This window comes from Podarcis raffonei, chromosome 17 (assembly GCF_027172205.1).
Source record: "Podarcis raffonei isolate rPodRaf1 chromosome 17, rPodRaf1.pri, whole genome shotgun sequence".
Classification (NCBI taxonomy): domain Eukaryota; kingdom Metazoa; phylum Chordata; class Lepidosauria; order Squamata; family Lacertidae; genus Podarcis; species Podarcis raffonei.
In genome coordinates, this window is record NC_070618.1 from 31,300,556 (window position 1) to 31,316,669 (window position 16,114).

The 16,114-nt window shown below is 49.2% G+C and overlaps 2 protein-coding genes across 2 annotated transcripts in view; both read left to right on the top strand.

Annotated features, from left to right (window-relative positions):
- The first annotated feature begins 743 nt into the window (after nucleotides 1-743).
- Nucleotides 744-15,480, top strand: S1PR5 (sphingosine-1-phosphate receptor 5). Its single transcript, XM_053370323.1, has 2 exons — nucleotides 744-851; nucleotides 13,167-15,480. Exon 2 carries the CDS (start codon nucleotides 13,390-13,392, stop codon nucleotides 14,548-14,550), a length of 1,161 nt encoding a protein of 386 aa, XP_053226298.1. The 5' UTR covers nucleotides 744-851; nucleotides 13,167-13,389; the 3' UTR covers nucleotides 14,551-15,480.
- The window catches only part of ILVBL (ilvB acetolactate synthase like), a 41,699-nt gene continuing 26,347 nt past the window's right edge, over nucleotides 763-16,114 (top strand). The window contains exon 1 of the mRNA XM_053370320.1: nucleotides 763-851. The gene's annotated coding sequence lies outside the window, so the exon portion shown is untranslated. The remainder of the gene's footprint in view (nucleotides 852-16,114) is intronic.

Sequence of the window (16,114 nt, forward strand, 5' to 3'; positions counted from 1 at the left end):
GAGCTGGGGTATAGAAAGAGCGCCCCCGAGAGCGCGCAGAGTGCCTGTCCCTCGCTGCAGCCCGTGGCACCAGGGGCCGGGATTTCCGGGCGGCCTTGAACATCCCCCCCTCCCAGCCCGGTCAGACCAAGCCCTCGAACCAGATCCGTGTCCCCGGCCTGCCCATTCCTGCGCGGCACCAGACGTGTCCCGGCTGGCCCCGGCCCGCTGGGCTGGCAGAGGCGTCCCTCCTTGAGCAGCTGCGAGGGAGCGCCTCTCTCGCGCGCTAAGCCCGGGATAGACGACCCGACGGAGTGGGAGCGCTCGGCGGCTCACAGCCAGCTCTCTCTTCCCCACCCCGGATCGCGGAGGGTCCCGGCCCCACCCGCAGCTTGCTGGCTGCCCCGAGCTGTCGGCGCTCGGCTACACGCCTAGACTTCGTGGGAGCGGGAGGTGCTGCCAGCGGCCGCCGCCCCCTCGAATCTCAGCGGGGACGGGGAGCTCTTGCTGCGACCCGAAATTCTCCGCAGCTCTTCTGGGTTGGGGGAGAAAACGCAAGGGAGCCCAGCCGGGGCCGCCTCTCCGGGGCGCGGTCAGGAGCCAAGACCCAGGGGGCGCGCCGACGGACGAGAGCAAGCTGCTGCTGCTGCTCCCCAGGCTCCCCGTCCCGCCTCAAGAGCAACTCGGATAGTAGCCGGCCATTTCTGACGGTCACAGACCAGCAAGAAGAGCAACTCAAGCAGGACTTAGACGGGGCGGACGCGTTGCGCTCCCCGTGGGCAGGATCCCCAACTAGAACTTGCACGGCGGTTCTAAGGCGCGCAACCCAGGATTCGCACGCCTCCTTCTTGCGCTTCCCACAACCCCGCCAGGTAGGTCACGGAAAACCTTTCACCATCCAGGACTTGGGCTGCTTAGCATTCCGTGTTCTTCTAAATCCGTATGTGGGAGGGAAGGATATTGGTTTTGATTTGCTCTTTCTTCGTTAGGTACCCTGTGTTCTTCAGATTAAAGGCTGTAACCAAATATAATAAATAGCAGCGATAGCAAGAACATCAAAAGCCTTATCCGCCTTCATGCATTTGCCTAAACCTTTTCAAGCCACCCAAGCTTGCCGCCTCTTGTGGGAGTGAGTTCCACAGTTTAATTGAAAAGTATTTTCTTTTCTCTGTCCTGAACTTCCCAACATTCTGCTTCAGGGTGGGGGGGACTTATTACCGTATTTTTCTTTCTTACTAGGTTATGTTATGGTTACCAGATTTTTTTCAATGAATCCGGGGACACCTTTTTTAATTTTATTTTTTATTAAGCTGAGTAGCAACGAGAGTCAGTAGTGGGGATGGTGAGGCAAAAGACCCTGGATCCAAGCATATAGTGGTACCTCGGGTTAAGAACTTAGTTCATTCTGGAGGTCCGTTCTTAACCTGAAACTGTTCTTAACCTGAAGCACCACTTTAGCTAGTGGGGTCTCCTGCTGCCGTCATGCCGCCGCCACACAATTTCTGTTCTCATCCTGAAGCAAAGTTCTTAACCCGAGGTACTATTTCTGGGTTAGCAGAGTCTGTAACCTGAAGCGTCTGTAACCCGAGGTACCACTGTACATGCATATTGTATAAGGTGCAAAGGTCTTCTTTCACACCCTGTGAAATATAAATGCACAGAGTTTTTTAAAAACTGGGCAATGGCCGTCCACCCGCCACTCCTGAGCCTCCCCCGATCAGTCAAAACAAAGGGGGCAGGGGGCAGGAGATCCCACAAGACACATCGTATGGGGACTTCTGGTGAGGAAAAATGGTGGGCACCATGGCAGCAAGCAGCTCCTGAAGCCAGCCAGAGCCAACTGTGCTACCAGGCTGCCGCTGCCACGTTTCCTGGGGACAGATTTGCAAATCTGGGGACATTCCGGGGACGGAATTTGTCCGGGGACAGATTTGCAAATCCGGGGACTGTCCCCAGGAACGTCTGGTAACCCTAGGTTATGTATTTTTCTGCTTTTATCTTGTAAACTGCCCTGTGATCCTCAGATGAAGGGTAGTATTTAATAATAATAATAATAATAATATCCCCTATTTTCTGGAAAACCAACAGAGAGCAAGGGAGGCATCTTCTCCACAGGTTGGGCACTTTAAAAGGTGGTCATCGGTGTAATAATATTAGCTACCTCCAAGGTAGCAAAGCAGAATCTGGAATCATGAGTTCTGAACGGAAGTGCTCCAGGATGTCTTCTTTTAGAGTAGCCTCATCTTAAACACATCACAGGAAAAGTGTTTCTTTAAACTTCCCAGGTTATCTGGGAAAGGGTCCTCTGCAATCTGGCAGTAAGGCTGCAGTCCTATAAATGCTTATCTGGAAGTTAAAGCCAAAAGGAACTCAATGTGGCTTTGTTTCCATATGGATATACATAAGTCTGAGCAGTAAATCTCCTGGTTGGGAGTGTGGGGCAGTGGGGTGGGGGTCAACATTGAGGCACAGCCCTTTTAACTGTTTGGAAAAAATGATAGCGGGGTGTTCTCTCCACACACACACACCATTTCCCCCTCTTGTAGGTTTAATGTTTGCTGGTAACTTATCACAACACCCTGCAGCTATGCTTTACGCAGCACAAGTAAAAGAAAAAGAAAGGAAGAGGAGGGAGAAAGGGGAGGATATTGGTCTCTGCTGCGATGAGCTTACAGGCTATAAAGTTGGACAGTGTCAGGAATAAGCGGTTAGCTGGGGAAAGAAAGAATGTGTAGCATGGGAAGAATGGAAACAGATGCCATTGGGAAGGGACTGGGAAATTCAGCAAATGGACTTTGTGGGAGAGGAGAGCTTTGAAGAGAGATTTGCAGGAATTGAGATTGAGAGGGAGTTGCAGCCAGCAGAAGGGAAAGCAAAAGAAGTCAGTCCCCTTCTGCTTTCTCTCCTCCTGGCATACCTGCTTTCCTGCAGAGGCTCTTTTTTTCCCCATTCTCTAAGAGAAAAGCAGCTTCAGGAGGGGGACAATGGAGAGCAGAGAGAAGAGGGTGAGGAGCAAGGGCCTTTAACCCTTCCCAATGCCTGCAGCTCAGGAAATCCAGACTTCTCTTTGGTCTGCCTTTGCATGTCCCATCCAGTTCAGGCTCCATTTTGGGCATGGCAAGATAGGCAACCAAAGCTCAATGTATGTAGGGACAAAACGGAGAGGTTTGCCAAGCCAGGTGAATCACTCTTTCCCCTGGATTATGTCCCTGATTGCGAGGCTGGCATCGGCTTCTCTTGAGTATCTTGGCCTTCTTTGTCCATGATTGACAATCCTGTGTGTGTTTGTGCATATCATATAGTGCAGGGGTCAGCAAACCTTTTCAGCAGGGGGCCGGTCTACTGTCCATCAGACCTTGTGGGGGGCTGGACTATATTTTGAAAAATAATAATGAACAAATTCCTATGCCCCACAAATAACCCAGAGATGCATTTGAAATAAAAGGGCACATTCTACTCATGTAAAAACATGCTGATTCCTGGACTGTCCATGGACTGAGAAGGCGATTGGGCCGGATCCGGACCCTGGGCCTTAGTTTGCCTACCCATGATATAGTGTGATGCCCTGCTTCTGTCCTGCCAGGACCTGGGTCAGTTGTTCCTCACTGACCTTTGGGTGGAGAAGCTGTTGCACCTCCCTCTGATGATATGAAAAGGCTCAGCGAGCCTGGATCCCAGTTTTGAGCATGTTTCCTGGAAGTCAGTCCCACTTGGGATTACATTATGAGTGCAGAAGAGTAGCAGCCATAGGTTGAATTTCCATGTCCAGTGTCTAAGGATGTCAGGACATAGAGATATCCCCTTCTACTAGCCCAATGCTATCTATGACTCTCCAAGGTTTTGCACAAAAGCCATTCCTGGCTGTTTCCTGAGAGCCCAGTGGGAGATGAACCTAGGATCCTAGACATGCAAAAGGGGTACTATGCTGCCGAATTAAGTTGCACACACTGTACAATTGATTTTTTGGGGGGGGATCAATGGTAGGTCTGTGCCTCCCCATTTCAACTTTCAGTTTGTGATCACTAACGACACTTGGTGAGAGTCTGCCATAGTTCCATGCATTTAACTGCTGGGTGGTAGTTTTGTGTACCGATTGCATTCCCTCCACCTCCCTCCCTCCCCCATTCAGCCGTTGTATATCAAATTGTGCAAAGTCAAGGGCAATTCATCACAGCCTGGCGTTCGCAGCTTTCCCCCCATAAATCACTGCAAATGTTGATGCTCTGTGGGGCATCTTCCCCGTACTTTTGAGCAGAGAGCGCCTGTTGATCTGTTTGAAGCCATCAGGCTTTGCAGGTTACAGTTCCCAGCCTGGGAATCTCTTTTCATCGCTCCTCTCTCACACCCCTCTCTGAAACTTCTTTGTCTCTCATCCCTCAGAAATGACCCCATCCTGAACCCAGTTTCTGGGCTTATGAACAGGAGGATCACCCTCAGATTGATTACATTGCTGCCTCACCCCTCCCTTCCATGAGGCCAATGTGGGGAGAGTTATTTCACAAACTCTGCTTCCTCTACATGGGAACACACGGGTGGAGGAAGAAAACCCCAGACCCTCACAATGCCCAATGATCACACACCCATGTCTGCTTTGCCCAGCATTGGGAAGCTGTGACTGGCAAGCCGCAGTGTGTGTGTGTGTGTGTGTGTTTGGATAACCAGATAAAATGAAAGAAAGAATGCTTCATCTCCATGACCAGCTTCCAAGATGTCTCTAATCATTCTGAAAACAAGTGGCTGCTGGTTGATAGATTGGAGGTCAAAAAAAGCACATTGCTGATGCTGCATGGAACTTGTGGACTGCACTAGGAAAAGCCTGCTGTCCTAGACCTGCAGTGGCAGGGGGCCCTTGGGGAGGGAAGGCAGAGAGCAGAGGTCGATTTAGGGGAGAGCAACCACTTTGGTTGTAATGGGTGCAGAGCCTTGGAGGTGCCACAGTTCTTGGGGACGTGGGTGGCACTGTGGTCTAAACCACTGAGCCTCTTGGGCTTGCCAATCAGAAGGTCGGTGGTTCAAATCCCCACAACGGGTGAGCTCCCATTGCTCTGTTCCAGCTCCTGCCAACCTAGCAGTTCGAAAGCACACCAGTGCAAGTAGATAAATAGGTACCACTGCAAAAATGAATGGCAAGATCTTGTGTTGCTCTGGCAGAAGAGAATTGCCTTCTAGGTGAGAAACAGCACATTCTGTTTTTTTAAAAAAAGATATTTATTAAAATTTTCAATTTTTTATGCACACACAAAACAAACAAACAAAAATTAAAAGACATATGTTTCATAATACTTAATTTTCAATAACATATTTCTCTGACCTCCTCATACCTCCCCTTCTTGTATTCCAATTCAAATTATTTGTTCAGCAAATCCTTAACTCAAAGCATTACAGCTTATAAAAACACCTTATTTTCTATCCAACATCTTAAGTTATTATAACCTTAAATTTTTACTTATAAAGAACCATTTTTTCATATTCCTTTGTACCATTACAGCTAGAAACCACTCAATTTCAATCCAGCATCATTCAACATTCCTTAATTTTACAATATTTCTGTAAGTAGTCCTTAAATTTTTTCCAGTCTTCTTCTGCCAACTCTTCTCCCTGGTCACGGATTCTGCCAGTCATTTCTGCCAATCCCATACAGTCAATCAGTTTCATCTGCCATTCTTCCAGAGTGGGTAAATCTTGCGTCTTCCAATACTTTGCGATGAGTATTCTTGCTGCTGTTGTGGCATACATAAAAAATGTTCTATCCTTCTTTGACACCAATTGACCAACCATGCCCAGAAGAAAGGCCTCTGGTTTCTTCAAGAAGGTATATTTAAATACCTTTTTCAACTCATTATATATCATTTCCCAGAAAGCCTTAATCCTAGGGCACGTCCACCAAAGGTGAAAAAATGTACCTTCATTTTCTTTACATTTCCAACATTTATTATCGGGCAAATGATAGATTTTTGCGAGCTTGACTGGGGTCATGTACCACCTATTCATCATTTTCATAATATTCTCTCTGAAACAGCACATTCTGTGCTGCTTTTGGCTTCGCCAGCACCATTCCTTGAGAAAGTTTTGCTGGAGAAGTGGTGTTGAGAAACAGCCTGCAATTCATAATCTATCGAGGATCAAAGACTTTGTCCGGTTAATCCAACTCCTTTCCCTGTCCAACCAGTATTATCTTGATCGTTGCTTTGTAGAAGCAGCCAAGAATAAGCTATTGGGAAGCACCATATGCATGCACAAACCCCTTCTTCTTCTTCCTCTTCCTCTTCTAATATATTTTTATTACAGATTTTTTAGTTTAGAGAAATATGTGCATTGTCTCTTTTTTCAAGTTGTGTTTTCTACTGATCAGTTTCGTTTGTTGTGAGACATTAGTGTTGCATGCAGTGTTAGGAAGAAAAGAGGGGGAAGAAGGGGGGAATGGTGAGTGGGGTGGGGTGGCAATGCGTCTATTCTTATACTTAGTATATGTGTGGGGTTTTGTGTCAGTGTCACTCATGTGGGTTCTCTTACTATTCACTTGTTGTAATTCCTTGGTGGTGAAAGAGGTTGGGGGTGGCCTAGGGTGTGGTTGTCTGTCTTTGGTTATCTGTAGTGAGATTTTGTTTTTGTGTCTGAGTAGGGTGTGTGTGTGTGTGTGTGTGTGTGTGTGTGTGTGTGTGTTTGGATTACGTTAGCCAGACTGATTCGTATGCTGTCAGTGGATTCTTATTATTGTTTTCTTGGCCTGTGTATGTGATAAAGGGGAACCATACCAGGGTGAAGGTGTCTTCTTCTATTTGTCCCCGTATCAGTTTCAGTTTATTGGTTAGTTTTTCTAATAAGGATGTTTTCCCACGATATTTGATACCATTAGTCCATGCTCATTCCTGACACGTCTCTCCAGTGTCTGGCTAAGATGTTCCTGGCTGCTGAAAGTAGGTGGGTTATGAGCTCTTTATGAAGTGAGTGGGCATTATTATCACGAAAGATTGCACGGACCCCTTCTGAGCAGATTTTGCACCTCTTCCTCACATGTGGCTTTTGAAGCGGCCCACCTCCTCCCAGAGTGATGTGGGGAGCAGCTCTCGCCGGCTGAAAATCACCGTGCCTTGCTGCTTCGCACCTGACCTGCAGCGAACCTTTTTCAACAGAGAAATGAAGGAATCCAGAAGTCATTGCAATGGGCAGATCTATCACCAGTTCATGTTTTGATAGGGTGAGAAGCAGCTCGCAAGCTCCTTCAGTCTGGTGGGGGGCGATGATGCCATTATCTGAGGTTCTGCCCCCATAGCAGCTTGCAGAGGGAGGAAATCCAGACCCTCAGTGTTAGGGAGAAAGGTTGTTTTCTGCTGCTCCAGAGAAGTGGACACGGAGCAATGGTTCCAAACTACAAGAAAGAAGATTCCACCTAAACATTAGGAAGAACTTCCTGACAGTAAGAGCTGTTCGACAGTGGAATTTGCTGCCAAGGAGTGTGGTGGAGTCTCCTTCTTTGGAGGTCTTTAAGCAGAGGCTTGACAACCATATGTCAGGAGTGCTCTGATGGTGTTTCCTGCTTGGCAGGGGGTTGGACTCGATGGCCCTTGTGGTCTCTTCCAACTCTATGATTCTATGATTCTATGAAAACATTGGCTGTCCCTGCACAAGACAACTGAGCCTACGGAGTAGATTCACTGTTCAAATTTGGAAGGCAGGGAAAGGGGTTGAGTATTGCTTTTCTGAATTGCTTTGCATCAGTTGCTTACTTTTGAGAGTCATGCTGTAGAGAGCTCTGCCGAGGCAGAGTGGAAACAAAAGCTTGCATGCTGCTGGGGTTTTTTTTTTTTGAGGGGGGAGGGTTGCTGCACACAGCCTGGGAACTTATCTGCCTTTTATGTGGCAGGGAGGGGCAAAAGAAGCCTCTGCCAGGGGACTTTTTTGCTCATTAGTGTAACAGTTGTGGAAGCTGTTGTGCCAATTAAGTTTCTTCCAGCTGAAATTCAAAGTGAGACGATTTCTGGCTGTGTGGGTGTAGGAATCCCCAGGACACCACGGGTAGATGTTCCACTGATGGCATCAGAGCGAGCACTGTGAGAAACTAGCCGAGATAGTGTGCATGTGAGGCTTGCAAGAACTTGTCAAAAGGGAGGGGGAAGTTTCCCCGATACAGAACAATGTGTGCGAGCATGAAGGGCTCCGGATTTCAGAAACTAACTACGGAGACAACAGCAGTTCGAAACAAAAGGGCACCTATCAACCTTGTCCTAACTGATGCTCCTAATGGCCGGGCATTTGTGTGGGATTGTTGGTTCAGACAAGGCGGACAGATTTTTATTTTTGTTATTGAGACTGCTCCATGGCTCGGTGCCTAATTTCCAAAATGAGAAACCCTGGGGCTTGTTTTTTAGCTGACAGGCTCTCACCAGAGGTATGCTAGAGCTACTTGTAAAAGGAACTCTACACATGCGCAAAGGTGCTCTAGCCATATGCTTCAGGGTCAAGTCCTGACAACTGATAAGATGTTCTGAGGCTGGATAATGGTGGGCTGTCTCTCTAATGAAGTCTTGGCTCAGGTTCAGATGATAGAGGTTTGGGTGTGACAGAGAGTCTGTGTGAATGCTTTGGAGATGATACATCTCTTCTCTACAAAGTTTCTTCCAGGGCTGTTGTCCTTCATGGTCCCAGACAGCCCTGCTTTCCCTGCTTTTCTCCACCAGCTCGCTTTTAAACACCCCGGTCTTACCAGCAGGGCAGAGTTTATTTTAGATACTGCCTGATAGGCAACAAAGTCCCCTAAGTCCATGATCACTCAGAGAAGGGTGGATGGAGGCAGGATCCAGTGGAAAGCTAGGCAGTTATTTATTTTTCTGTTGCAACAGAGTTTCTTTCCCTCCTTCTAAGGAGGAAGAGACCCTGAACAAAAGCGTGCAGGAACCTTTAAAGATTTTTGACATTGCCCAACCCCCTTAGCCAAAGACCACCCCAAAACCATCATAAATACATCATAGGAGGTGGTCTCCCGGGACACCTGATAATGGTCGCTGATTACATTACTTAGGCAGCCTGGTCATTCTTTTGTGATGGTTGTTCCTGAATCCAGGTCACAGGTTCACCCTATTCTTGCACAAACATGCCCTTAAGAGAGGATTTATAAGCGGAAAGACATGGGAAGGCTTTTGCCATTTGCCTCCCTTACCACAGAGGAATATTTGAGGCCATCGGGAGAGTCAAAATGACTTCAGGATTGCTCTTCTGTACTATTTCAGACACATGGCTTATATATTTACATATGTGTGCATTTATGAATATTTATTCTATATTTGAGACCTTAAAATTCTTATAACACTACGTTAAAGGCAATGAAGTGTCTGTGTGCGCATGTGTGCATGCAATACATTCTCCGGAGTGTGAGAGGTCATTTGGGGGCCTGTCTGGAATGTTTTGTGTGCTCAGCAGAAGACTATTGTTGTATGTGTGAGAGAGAGGCGGGGGGTGGGGGGCAAGATATTGAACAGAGCAGAGCAGAATTCTTAGGAATGCAGGGGAAGGGGGAGGACATTGGGCAGATGGACAGGACTTTATTACAAAAAGTTTCTTGATTGCAATTGTTTTATCTCATTGCTGTACTCTTGACTTTCGGAGGTCTTTCGGAGTTGCAAAAGCAGCAGCAACAAACCTTTCCAAACTTCCTTGTGGCTTGGCTCTATATGACCCTTTCATCAGAGTGCTCTCCCAGTTCTTTTCGCTTTATGGACTGGTGATGTCTGTAGCTGTATTGGGAGGGTGGAGTGTGAATTGCGTCCACGTAACATTTTCAAGATTCTTTCCCACCTCTGTTCTGCAGGGATTAAACTGGGAACACCTTGGAACCGGATGCTCGGGTTCTGAGTATCCTGCACTGCATCGGTATAAAATGGCAAGTCCCATAAATGGCAGGATATCTTGACGATATGACTGATACTGTGCTAAGTGGTTCCCTGGTCATGTCTCACCCCTCTGCTAAATTGGTGAGACCCTCATTCAGCCTTTAAAAGGGACGTCTGTAACTTGCATACAAGACGGATGCTCACGTTTGTGTCAAATTAATGTATTAATTTAAACCATTTCAACCTCGCTCTCCAGGTTGAAAAGGCTCCTGGATCAATTAAAAGGAAGACAATTCCTGCTCTCAGGCTTACAATATAAAGAACATAATACAAAGGCAGCTGGCCTTTCACCAGAGCTGCTTCCCTTCTCTTGCTCTCTTTTTCTCTCCTACAACCTAGTTTTACAATCTTGGCTCCCAAAATGACCCTGGTCTTGTAAACAGCCACCTGCCGATTGCCTGTGGTGAATAAGGATATCCTCTATGCAGGGGAACACTGGAATACAGTACCAGTGTTTTTAGACCATTGATGTGCTACAAATGACTAATTTCTTTAGGTGTGAGCAGGTGGGCTAGTAACTCGTGGGTCAATAATGGCAGCCTTGCTGGAGACATTTGGAGCTCTGTTGCATTTGCAAAGATGTACTGCTCTCCTCGGACTGCGCATAAGAATGTGAGAATGTAAGAAAAGCTTGCTGGATCAGAGCAGTGGCCCATTTAGTCTGACATCCTGTTCTCAGTGTGGGCAACCGGTTGCCTATGGGGAAAGCAGCAAGCAGGATTCTTGCAAAACACCAACGTTCGGATAGCCATCAGGGAAACAGCAGTAGCAAAGACAGCCTTCGCTACCTTCGAGGCAGGAGGAGCGAGTGACTCAGTCATTCCTAAAATGAAAAGATACTGACAACCAAAGTGAATGTCAAAGGGCACATTCGTAAAAAGAGAGCTGAAAAGCCTGTGGTTAGGGAGATGCAATGGTTAGAAGAGGGCAAGTTAGAGTTTTAATAGGATTAAAGTGTGAAGAAAGGAATTGGCGGGGGCAGTGGAATAAGCCAAAGGTGTTTGGACACAGATAATTGGAGCTGGGACATTATTTGTACCCCGCCCATCTGACTGGATTGCCTCAGCCACACTGGGTGCCTTCCAACAAGTATAAAAGCATAATATTGAAACCTCCTTTATACGGGGCCAGTGGTGGAGCAAGCCGTTTGGGTGCCTGGGGCGGCGCCCAGGGCCAGCCGCCCGTGGGGGGTGGGGTGGAACCAGCCGCCCGTGGGGTGGGGCGAACTGGGGCAGGATGCTGTGGGGGGCCTCCGAGGCGTCTGACTGCTTCCTCCCACTCAGCCGCCCTACAACTGAAGGGGAGGCGGCGGGTGGAATGTTTGGGGCAGCGCGGAGCCTGTGGGCACCCAAGCCACCGCGTCACTCCCAGGAGAGACGCATGGCTCGGGCACACTGCAGGCCCCGCAGCGAGTGCCGCCTGCCATTTTGTCACACACACCCCAGTAGGAACACCTGAGGCGTATCACCCCCACCACACACACCTTCCTCTGCCCCTATACAGGGCTGCCTTCAGATGTCTGCTAAAGGTTGTTTAGTTACTTATCTCCTTGACATCTGATGGGAGGGCATTCCACAGGATGGGTGCCACTAGCAAGAAGGCCCTCCGACTGGTTCCTTATAACTTCACTTCTTGCAGTGAGGGAACTGCCAGAAGGCCCTTGGCACTGGATTTCAGTGTCCGGGCTGAACGATGGAATACTGGGTCGAGGCCGTATAGGGCTTTCAAGGCCAGCACCAACACTTTGAATTGTGCTCAGAAATGTACCGGGAGATAGGAAGACTGGCAAGCAGTAGCTAATGTGAGACAGAGTGAGAGCTGAGATAAGGATTTTTACTAGGTTTAATAGATTTTAAAGCTGAACTTAAGAAACCTTGTAGAGAGAGAACCAACAAGCCTTAGCTGGAGCAGTAATATAAGCCAAGAAGGAAAGAAATGGTTAGCTTGCGGAAGAGTTTCCATATGAAGGAGAAGGCAAAAATAGACTGAAATATACTTTGCTTTGCTAGCTTTTGGGGGCAGGAATTGCTTGGAGGCATTTGCTTCAGCTGGGCATGAGCAGGAACTTCTTAATGCAGGAAGAGCCTCCTTGACCGGGCCATAGGCTTCTCATGGCTTGTGCTTCCTTTCTGCATCAGGCAAAGGACTACGAGAATGAGTCACGTCTTCAGTGGTCCTCAAACATTTTCCCCTACTTGAAAATTGCTGAGGATCTTGGCAGGCCACATAATGATTTTTCTGCCTGCTGTAGCAACTGTCATGTGTTGTGCTAGAATGGGTTTTTTTATGGTGCTTTTACAGAAATGTCATGGGCCACCTAAATGAAGTTTGCGGATCAGTGGTGGCCCATAGGCTACAGTTCTGGAACCCCCCAGGGGCGGAGGAAGGGGGGTGCGGTGGATGCAGGCCGCCCCGGGTGTCACCACTAAGGGGGGGGTTACAAAATGCCGTGCGGCACTCACCATGGGGCCTGCAGCACACCCGAGCCACGCGTCTCTCCTGGGAGTGACGTGGTGGCTTGAGCGCGCGCAGGCTCCACGCTGCCCAAACGGTCCACCCGCTGCCTCCTCCCCCCCAGCTGTAGGGCGGCTGAGTGGGAGGAGGCAGGCAGACTCCTCAGAGACCCTGCGGAGTGTCCTTCCCCGGCTCGCCCTGCCCCATGCGCCTGAGCGGTTTCCTCCACTGCTGCAACCCCTGATTTAGCTCATAAACCTCGTGCTGTGTATACAAAAGGCACCGGCAGAAAATCCTGGAGATCTGTGATCAGTAGGGGGGCAAGATGGACTTTGATTAAAAAAACTCCTATTGCCCAGCTTCTGTTATGATAGACCCTTTTCAATTCACTGGGCATCACCTGGAAATGGTGGCGCTGCATCATGCGCTGGTGCTCAGGCTGCGCATGTGCATACACACGTGCAGCAGGCAGGACCAGGAGCTGGGCATGGAGGGTAAACGAAACCTGCCATGTCAGCCCAACCCTTGCCACCGATGCCTCTGGGTAGGTGTGGGGGCACAGAGGATTCATGGGGCTACACAGGGAGGAGCCTGGCTAGATGTGGCCCATGGCGGGTGCATCCCCCAACTGTGACATTCAGCAAGGGGGCCAGGGGCATGGCCACAAGGCCCCTAGTGGCAGGTAGGATGGGGATCCCTGCCAAGTGGCGCCTGGCTTGCACCCCCTCAAAATCACGCCCCCAGGACCTGCCTGGTCCTCCCCACACTACGCTTCTGCCTGGAAAGCTGGGTTGGTTTCATGCTTTTCAAGCATTCCACTCACAAGTCTTTCTGTTGAATTTCTAGGCTCCCTCTTGGTTGGTCAGAATGGAAAGAGTCTGCTAGTGCTGTGATGGCTTCTCCAAGATGGCCACCGGTGGACGTGTTAACTACTGACGAAAATTAATCTCATTTGTGAAATGCCAACTTCTCCGGCGTGGGGCATGCGCGAGACTGGCACAGCATGATGGAAAGGACTATGCCGTGCTATGCGAACCAATGAAACTGAAGGTGGAGAGGTGTCCATGGGATGGAATTTGCCAGCATGGAGACCCCACGCTCTCTGGGCCAGATCTACCGAGAGTACCACAACAACAATGTGATTTCTTTGCACTACAACTACACAGGCAAGCTCCATGGCAGCAAATACAAGGGCAGTCTCAAGGCGGATGCCATTGTGTTCCTGGTGGTGTGCGCCTTCATTGTGGTGGAGAACCTCGTGGTCCTGCTGGCTATCTGGAGGAACAAGAAGTTTCACTTGCCCATGTACTACCTGATTGGGAACTTGACCCTGTCGGACCTGCTTGCTGGCGTGGCCTACACTGCCAATATCGTCATGTCCGGGCCCAACACCCTTAAGCTCACCCCTGTGCAGTGGTTTCTGCGGGAAGGCGGGGTCTTTGTCACGCTGGCTGCCTCTGTCCTCAGCCTCCTTGCAATTGCCATTGAGCGCCATGTCACGATGGTCCGCATGAGACTCTACCACGGCGACAAGAAAGGGCGGATGTTCCTGCTGGTGGGGGCCAGCTGGCTGGCCTCCATCTTGCTCGGGGTGCTGCCCATCCTGGGCTGGAACTGCATCGAAAACCTCCCCGAGTGTTCCACAGTGTTGCCCCTCTATTCTAAGCATTATGTCCTCTTCTGCATCACCGTTTTCCTGGCCATCCTGGTCTCCATTGTGGTGCTCTATGCCCGCATCTACCGCATGGTCAAGTTCAACGGGCAGCGGCTGGGCAGCCTCCGCAAAGGCATGCTCAAGAAGTCCCAGAAGTATATGGCCTTGCTGAAGACGGTGACCATCGTGGTGGGCACTTTCATCGCCTGCTGGCTACCCCTCTTCCTCCTTCTGTTGTTGGACGTTGCCTGCCAGGCCCAGGCCTGCAGCGTGCTCTACAAAGCAGACTATTTCCTGGGCCTGGCGATGATTAACTCCCTCCTGAATCCCATCATTTACACCCTGACCAGTAAGGACATGAGAAGGGCCATTCTCAAGTTGCTCTGCTGCCTGCTGGTGGTCACTCCCGGCACGGAGGAGAGTCGTGCCAAGCGCTTTGGTCTCCCCATACTGGAGGGCAGCACCAGCAAATCGGAGCGCTCGTCGCACCAGCATGAGGGGCCCAATGTTAGCATGTCACTTGGGAACAGCACCCCCAAAGCCATCAAGGCAATGGTGCTGAAGGCCGTCTACTGAAGTCCTTTGGTTATCTTCCCCAGCGGCCAGTAGTGCGGTGTGAGCAGCCAGGGGTCAAGAAGGGGGCTGAGGGGTCAAGTCCCAGCAGAGTGGGACTAGGCTCTGAAGGAAAATGCTGTGGCAGATCTTGGGAGGAAACCTAGGCAGGGCTAGCAGGTAAACCAGGAGACTTGAGGAGCAGACAAGGAACCAGGGGTGTCCTAGTACTTGGCACCCGAACCGAATCTGGTTCTTGCCCAGGCAAAGACTGATTTGGAAACCTGTTGGCTAGGCCAAGCTGCCTGAGTGGCTGGATCTTCTTGAACACCTAGAATGATAACAAAGTCCAGTTACTTCCACCCTGTAGTCTAAAGTAGTTCATCACAAGATCAGGAGGCCCACCCTTCTAGTCCTTGTTGCTCCTGTGCAAAATCAAGGCCCCCAAACCCATAGAAACAACCCTTCCCTCCACCAAGGTCTTGCTAGAACTAGACTGAGTGCCCTGGAGAGATATGAAGATAGAGATAGGCAAGAGCTCTTTTGGAGAACGTCAGTGGCTTCTTTTTGAAGGAAAACACCACCTTTGTGCTGTTTTCTCTCTCCAACCTGCCCGTTTCTGTCCCAGCCTCCACCCCCAGGGGCTGGTCCTCCTAATACCTTCATACTGACCACTTAGACCTTCATGATGCTGATAAAAAGTGGTGGAAAGACAGATCTAATTCATTATAGTGCTATTGAGGGCAGAGACTAACCTAGCCTGGAATCCAGCCCCCATGAAATGGCGGCCTACATGTATAAAGTTCAGTGTCTTTAGACAGACATACAAGTGCACTGTATATCCTTGTATGTGAGTTTATGTTGATGATGCTGTTAAATTATGTCTCTTTGGGCCAAAAACTGATCCCCCCCCTTCAAAATAAAGTTGTTTCATAAAAAAAGTTGTCCTGCTGGTTTAGGCCACGTTAAGTGGCTATGGAATGGTTGTAAGTTGCCCTGTTGTTGTCTTGGCTGTTCTATCTCCTACCCCAAAGAACTAAGGAAGAAATATCCCGTTCTTCTTCCACCTCCATTTGCTTAAGGGTCACACAGAATGCAGCAAAAAGGAAGGAAGGAAACCTCCAAGTCTGATATCCTAACCTTGTATATAAAACTACAACCCACTATTAAAGAGATAAACGTCAAAAAGCATTCGCTGGACTCTCTGAAATATGCAAAAAAAAGCAGCACTTCTCTTTTGCCTAAATCCTGAGTGATGGTAAGGTACTCTGCCTGGATGGGCAAGTTAGTTTGTTTGTTTGTGACAGAAATGACCCAGAAATGACTCTGTTACTGCTTGCAAAATGGCACTTGCCTCCAGGTTTTCTGGTGTTGCCTTGCTGGGGGCGGCGGGGAAGGTAAAGGACTACAGGTATGTCACCAGTCAAAGATGACTATTGGGTTGTGGCACTCATTTCGCTTTCAGGCCAAGGGAGCCGACGTTTGTCCACAGACAGCTTTCCAGGTCATGTGGCCAGCATGACTAAACCGCTTCTGGCGCAACGGGACACACTGATGGAAGCCAGAGCACATTGAAACGCTGTTTACC

What these genes read in the sequence shown, in the direction of transcription:
- S1PR5 (XM_053370323.1), top strand. Translation starts at nt 13,390, where the DNA reads ATGGAATTTGCCAGCATGGAGACCCCACGCTCTCTGGGCCAGATCTAC.